We start from the raw sequence: 7,169 nt of genomic DNA on the forward strand, positions 1-7,169 counted from the left end.
TTCACTTGAGATCCCTTCTTTATCTTCACTTGAGCTCCTTCCTTCTTCTCTTTCGGATGAGGTGGAGGCAATGTCATCAACTTCCATTAATGCAAAGTGGGAGACATGATGTTTTCTTCCTCCGATGATGATGGATCATCTCATGTAGCCTTTAGGTTTTTAACCTTCTTCCCCTTTTCTTTTGACTTCTTCTTCTCTTTCTTCTTCTTTTCTTCTTTCTTCTTCAAGAGAGAACAACGTCGCTATGGTTGATACGAATAGAGGTGAGGTTCGATGTGAATACGAATAGAGGCGAGATTCGATAACGTCGCTATGGTTGATGTCCTTCTCGTTACAGGTCATCCGTAAGGTATTCCTAGCGTAAATTTACTTTCCGTAAAAAATTTAATTATGCGATTATGTTTAGCATGTTGTATCCTTGTATGCGTGTGGTGTGTGTTATAATAAATTAGATTTATTTATGTTTTATTTTCCACTGTGCATATTTACAAAATATGTTTTAGCACACACCGCATTGGGCATATCCCAACAAAAAAAATAATTAAATATCTGAAAGGAACCATTAATGTAGGAATGTGGTACCCAAAAACATCACATTTTGAATTAGTTGGATATTTTGATTCAGATTATGCCGACTGTAAGTTAGATAGAAAGAGTATGAGTGGAGGATGTCAGCTTCTAGGATCTTCTTTAGTCCGTTGGTTTAGTAGAAAGCAACATTGTGTTACCTTATCTACTACAGAAGCCGAATACATAGCAACGAGCGAGTGCGTAGCTCAATTGCTATGAATGTCCCATACTTTTAAAAGATTTTAATCTAGATTATAAAATTGTGAAAACCTACATTGATAATATAAGTTCTATAAATCTAATTAAAAATTCACTACATCACTCTAGAACTAAACAAATAGAAATTAAACACCACTTCGTTAGAGATCATGTCACTAAAAGAAACATCAAACTTAACTACATTGATTCTAAATCTAATATGACTGATATTTTTACCAAATATTTACCTAAAATTGAATTTAGTAACTTAAGAAAGACAGTTAAACATGCATTTTATAAAATATACTTCTTTGTTTTTGAAAATTATTAATTATTAAAATTTTAAAACTAGTTTTCAAAATATTATTTTCAAAATTTGTTTTCAAAACTCCCCTTTCAAAATATGTCTTCAAAATTCACTTCAAAATATTTTCTTTTTGGAGTAGCTTAGGTAGGCCTTACCGTAGAATTGCATGTTGCTATAGTCTTAGAAGCCAGCATCTCACAAGCACAGTAGAATTCCTTGTTTGTGTATTGTGAAATATAGAATGGTGTGAGATGCTTAGAACTTAGCCTAAGATTCCAGATGCTTATGTCAATGTTATAGGATCGTAGCGTGCTAGGGGGTGAATAACACTCATGGCTTTTTCACTCATCTCGGAAAACATAGAATAACACATCGGAAGATAGAAACAAAAACAAATAAAGCTAATACCTTTGGTTTTACTTGGTTCAGAACCTGTGACAACTCCTACTCCAAGGCTCGCGATTGTCGATCGCTTTCAGTAGGCAATCATTAATAGTTCGAATAAAGATTACAAAACTTGAAGTACAATATAACAAAGTTACCGACAACAATAGAATTAGAAGTCTTTCGTCGGTTGTCAGAGTAGCATTGAAGAGAGCAGCAGTTGTTCATCCTTGATCTCAGAAATTGTGTATTGAACAACTGGTCGAGCCCTCCTTTTATAGCCAACACAGACCTTATCCAGATCCACTGATCTCGGGATTAGGTTTGAGTCGACCCGGATCGATCGACTGATCCCTTGGTTCGATCGACTAAACCTGCTAAACCTGTCTAGCTTTCTATCCAGATGTTGCCTCTCCGGATAGAGCCTTCGTTCGGTCGACCGATCCCACCGTTTGGTCTACCGATCAACCGACGATCTTCACCTTATCTGATCCGATCAACCCGGCTAGACCAAGTCGCATCTCATCCTCGGTTCGATCGATCGAACCCAAGATTTGGTCGACCGATCCCTTGGTCGAACCCGATCAGCTCACTGGCATTCTAATCCTTTTGCTCCGGGGTTCGGTTGACCGATCCGGACATTCAGTCAACCAATCAGGGCAGAATCTAACCCTTTAAAAAGTGTTAGTCTCCTACAACATAGAGTTAGAAAAATAGCAAATGATCAAGTAATATAAAAGATAACTTTGGACAACTTTCGGACTGTCCGATTTTGACTTTTAAATTTCCTCCGAAAACCTTAGGTCGAACTGACGCTTATTGTTCCCTCAAAGGGGAACACGTCCTCACCTACTCCTCTCAGGAGAAGTCACCTGTTACCAGACCGGTCCTCCAGGCTGACTGGACTTTTGTTCAATGCCCGAGACTTCAGGTCTTCATGCTGGACGTTCGCTCTACAACCTATCCAGACTTTCACCTGGCCCGCGACCATTAAGGTTATTATCTAGAGTCCCTGACTCTAGGATTTTGCCCAAAGAGCTCGACCCGTCAAGACATTCCACCTAGAGTTACCACCCCCTAGGACCTAAGGTTACCACCTCTAGGATTTTCCACCAGCCTAACTACAGCTAAGATTTTTCATCACCTAGGGTTACCACCCCCTATGACTTAGGGTTACCACCTCCTAGGGTTTTCCACCTGCCTAACTGTAGCTAGGACTTTTGCCTAAGAACACTTAGGACTTTCCTGCACACTTGGTTCAACACTTGTTAGATCACAAGACAACTTAACTTTGACCCTTTTGCCATTATCAAAACACATGTTCGATCGTCTGGTGCTCCCTACACCAACAAATACATTGCTACAAATCCGAGCTTTAAACAACATACATCAATCAATTTGATTTAACTAGCTAGTAACAAACTAGTAAGAACTAAGCACTTAAATTGACCAATCTGAGTCTGCAACTACTATCTTGTGGTAGTCAGATTTGTATAAAGGTTGAACATTTCATCATAAGCATATTTTTTTAGTTTTCAAATCATGCTTCGACTTTTAGGTACTTATTAAATTTAGGGGGAACATCATATTTTCAATATTTACCTTTTAATTTTTTTTCTAATTTATTTTCAAAAATAAAAAATACATTTTTAATTTTTTTACCTTATTTTTCCTAAATTTATATAATTTTCAAAATGTACCTTTTAAACATTTTTAAAATTATTTTTATCTTTATAAAATTTTCAAATCTCTCTTTATAAAATTTTCAAAATTACCTTGAAAATTTAACTTTATAAAAAAATTTCAAATTATTCTGTATAAAATTTTACTTTTAGAATTTTTTTTCAAATTCTCCATTATCAAATTTTCAAACTTTATCTTTATCAAAATTTCAAAATTTATCTTTACAGAATATTCAAAATTAATTTACCTTTACCAAATTTTATAAAAATACTATCTATTTTTTTTAAAAAAAAATTACCTTATGTTTTCAAATTTACTTTTTCAAAATACTAATTTTGTTTGTTTCCCTTATTTTTTATGTATGTCAAAGGAGGAGAAATAATAAATACAGGAGGAGTTATATAACTCAGGGGGAGAAAAGAGTTAAAATGTCTGTTCTGTTTATCTAACTCTATATATTGTTTAACTTAACTGTGAACCTTAGTTACTTAACATCAAAAAAGGAGTGATTGTTGGTGCAAGTTGCACCAGAATTAAACCTAAGTTTCTGTTCGTGCTTCAGCTCTGCATCATATCTTCAAGCAAGCTACTACTCTGATCAAGTACCCACGATCTACAACGCTTCTTATTTGTTTCTGTATATCTTTATTTAGCTTGCATTGTACCTAATTTCTAGTAAGATAGTAAGCTGTTACTACACTACAAGAAAAAAGCTAATAGACAACGCTTTTAAAGCGTTGTCTTTGTGCCTGAAAAAGCGTTGTTAAAGGCACTGGTGTTAAAAGTCTGCTCAACGACAACGCTTTTAAAGCGTTGTCGTTTGTAGCGAAGACAACGCTTTTGCAACACTATTACAACGCTTAAAAAGCGTTGTTGTTTTTTTACAAAGACAACACTTTTTGCAACGCTTTAAAAGCGTTGTCGTTTTAAAGAAAAAAAATAAAAAAATTATTTAAAAATCATTATTTTTATATTTACGAATCTATTATTTTTCTTTTACCATGTCTAGATTCGAATTTTATATATAATCAACTTAGCTAATGATTTCAAACTCATACCAAAATAATAGAATTCTGACATTATAAAAGTATTCCTAAATGAAGTGTATAAATACAACACTACTTGCTTTTACAAAATGCTAATAGTAGTACATTGCAAAGTTTAAGGAGAAATATAGGCATTAAACAGCAAGAACAGCCATTTGATAGCCAACCGATAATGGTTACATGTTTAGAAACACTCGATTTGAAGCCTTTTAAAGCTCTTTTATACTCGGCCTCATGGTTGGATCAAGTACCTAAAAGAATTCGAACATCAAAATCAGTACATAAGCTGAAAAATAGTACCATGAATAAAAAACCATCAACTTGAATTGAGTCCATAAATGACACATGGAGTACTGAGAATTTCTTAATTTCATGGAATAAATTCATCACATCAATAGGAAACTAAGCGCGATAAGCTACAGAGATTAAACTCTTAGTTGTGATAATTCTACTTTGTCTTCCTCTTTGGTCACTCCACTCTCATAACTTCAGAATCAACCTAAAATGGAGCCATTGTTAATGTGATACCAAACAGTAATTTTAGGACCATCATAAATTATTAATTGAACTTGAACTGGATTATATAAAGCATTGCATCACAGAAATAGGATGAAACTCGTAGGAATTCTTAGTAGTTAATATAATGGGAAAGACATTTAATCAAATACTTGATGGGCATGAGTCAATGAAATCATAATGTGTGCAAATTGAAACAAACAGATTGATCTTACCCTGTAACCTCTATATGCTGCTTGGATTTTGATTGCTGAAATGTGGGCATAGTTGGGAACAGTCCTTGGTTTTCTTGCAGGCGATTTCGATTGTTGAGCCTTCTTGGGGAGCACTTGTTGCACTCTATGTTGTTGGTGTTGCTCATTTTGAACATCCTCCAGTATTCGCTCAATTATGTTTTGTTGTCTATGCATTTGAATAAAGGAACCATTGTCATCATGGTTAGATTTGCTAAATCCCCACTTTTTCTTCTCTCTTTTTTGCAAACAGAAGCTTAGGCTAACTCACTTCATGTTCAATGTTGTCCCTCTCCTGTTCAGTGATTCGATGCAGATCCACATAATCTTTCCGATGCTTAGTGATGAAGTGTTCCAATTCTGAAATACTTTCAAGCTAAAAATAAGAAAATTGTCAAAACATTTATCAAATATGATAGAGATATCACGTATCCAGAGAATATCAAAGCAAGAGACTCTGCAGCTGATGTACCGTCTTAATTGCAGCTTTTTCAAATGGAGGTTTCTCCAAGGGTTTGCGCAAAATGAAGGATGCCAAGAGCGCAGCCAATTTGGCCTGTCAAAGACAATGACAAGCCAAAAAAATATACTGTTATGGCATGGTGCCATTAAAATCTTATGAAACATGTATCATTGTAGCAGTTTCTAGCGTATGTTGAATTGTTCTCAATTGAAACAAACTCACAAACTGTAAAACTCTGAAACAGAACAAACTTGGAATTCTTTACTGTTGAGAAATAGCAATTACAATTTAAGATATGCATAGCCCAGAGTGAAGCAAGAAGAAAAACTCCCATGAATATTCAAATGAATGCAAGGAACACTAACACGTCAATAGGAAGAAGAAAATTAAGATAGTTTCAATCCAATAACCAACCTCGTCGTAGCCAAAAGAGAGAGCTGTCGCACGGGTAGCTTCCCTAAAATCTTCGGTTCTGTCCCTACTCTTAGCCATCACATAACCTTATACCACCTAATCTCTACCTGCTCATCAACGGTTGGAAGCGGTTCGCAGGAGAAACGCTGCTTGCTGGGCTTCTGCTCAACCCGAATGGAGAGGAGGCGCTTGCTTAGATCCTTGTGCCGAACCACATCGAGCGATTGCTAAAACATCACATCTGCTGTTGCCCGTTCGAAGCATAAAACAACAAAACCAGGAGAACGATGAGCAGTCTACCTCAGCTAACTATGGAATTGAAGATCACCTGTTTGATTCAGAGAACGAGTCCGCAGTACTCCCCTCTCCAATCCCGTGGATATCACGCTCAGGGTCGAAGGGGAATAAGGTCGAACAGGTGGCCGGCATAAAAGGCAGTAGCATCATTCCCTCAACTCCCGCGTCCCCCACTTTGCCTTCCCCAAGGCATCTTTCTCCTTCGCCGTCGTTCTCATCCGACACGTCGAAGCCGAAGATTATCTACAAAAGCAAGGCCAGTCCGCCGCCGCCGCCGCCACCGCCGCCTCCACCCGACTACCTCAAACATGAGCACGGAAATCACGCAACGGCCAGAAGGCTCAAAGAGGAATTGAAGAACTCGAGCAGGAGAGAATGTCGGGATGCCACCAACGACATAACAAGTCCAAGGAATGAGCAGGCCGATAATTGCAGGGAGGACGTTGCAGAGGCGTCTGGTGGTGCCACAGAAGAAACGTCAAACCATGAAGCGGGAGGAGGGGAAGCGAATGAGGTGGACAAGAAGGCGGATGAGTTCATAGCAAGATTCAGAGAACAGATCAGACTTCAGAGGATCGAGTCGATCAAGAGATCCACCAAGCAGCGAAGTAACAAGAAGCAACAAGTCGTGTGAAGAAGGTGACTATAGCAATTTACACGCTTGTACATAAAAGAAAGGAGCGATTGCTAAAACATCACATCGAGCGCCGTCGAGGTAGCAGCAGCAACCCTTGAAGTAGGCGGCGGAGGAAGAGGAGGAGGAAGGGGTGGCGATGGGCGTGCCAAGGTAGTGGCGCTGCCTCCTAGGGTCGGGCGGAGGGTGTGGGCGCTGGTGGTGGCCGCCGTTAGGAAGGTTGTTGGGCGTCGTCATCGCCAGCGAAATCCACCACCGCACTTCCCGATTCTTGAGAGGGGTCTGTGCGACAGTGAAGAGAAGAAAGAGCTGCCGGCCGGTGGTGAGGAAGAAGAGACGGCCGGCGGTGGGAGGTCGCGTGCCCTAGCCGCGCGAGAGGAGATGTCACGAACAGAAAGGAATCACCAGTACTGTGTCGTCCCAT

General features: G+C 38.5%; 2 protein-coding genes across 3 annotated transcripts; one reads left to right on the top strand and one right to left on the bottom strand.

Annotated features, from left to right (window-relative positions):
• Nucleotides 1–4,306: 4,306 nt before the first annotated feature.
• Nucleotides 4,307–5,995, bottom strand: LOC121977950 (syntaxin-81-like). Of its 2 annotated transcripts, XR_006111096.1 has the most exons (5): nucleotides 5,815–5,995; nucleotides 5,410–5,493; nucleotides 5,209–5,313; nucleotides 4,920–5,106; nucleotides 4,331–4,439 (listed from the first exon to the last, which is right to left on the bottom strand). XR_006111096.1 is itself a non-coding variant. In XM_042530350.1 (4 exons), exons 1-4 carry the CDS (start codon nucleotides 5,890–5,892, stop codon nucleotides 4,398–4,400), a joined length of 309 nt encoding a protein of 102 aa, XP_042386284.1. In that variant the 5' UTR covers nucleotides 5,893–5,995; the 3' UTR covers nucleotides 4,307–4,397. The 2 variants fall into 2 exon arrangements, 1 of the variants encoding a protein (XP_042386284.1); XM_042530350.1 differs by lacking the exon at nucleotides 4,920–5,106 and having other exon boundaries at nucleotides 4,307–4,439.
• On the top strand, nucleotides 5,960–6,751 carry LOC121978667 (swi5-dependent recombination DNA repair protein 1 homolog; the record flags this gene model as incomplete). The annotated part of the gene is made up of 1 exon (XM_042530978.1): nucleotides 5,960–6,751. A coding segment is annotated over one exon (786 nt), but the record flags the coding sequence as incomplete, so codon positions are not given.
• Nucleotides 6,752–7,169: the final 418 nt, after the last annotated feature.

The sequence above is a fragment of the Zingiber officinale genome, chromosome 4B (genome assembly GCF_018446385.1).
Source record: "Zingiber officinale cultivar Zhangliang chromosome 4B, Zo_v1.1, whole genome shotgun sequence".
NCBI classification, from domain to species: domain Eukaryota; kingdom Viridiplantae; phylum Streptophyta; class Magnoliopsida; order Zingiberales; family Zingiberaceae; genus Zingiber; species Zingiber officinale.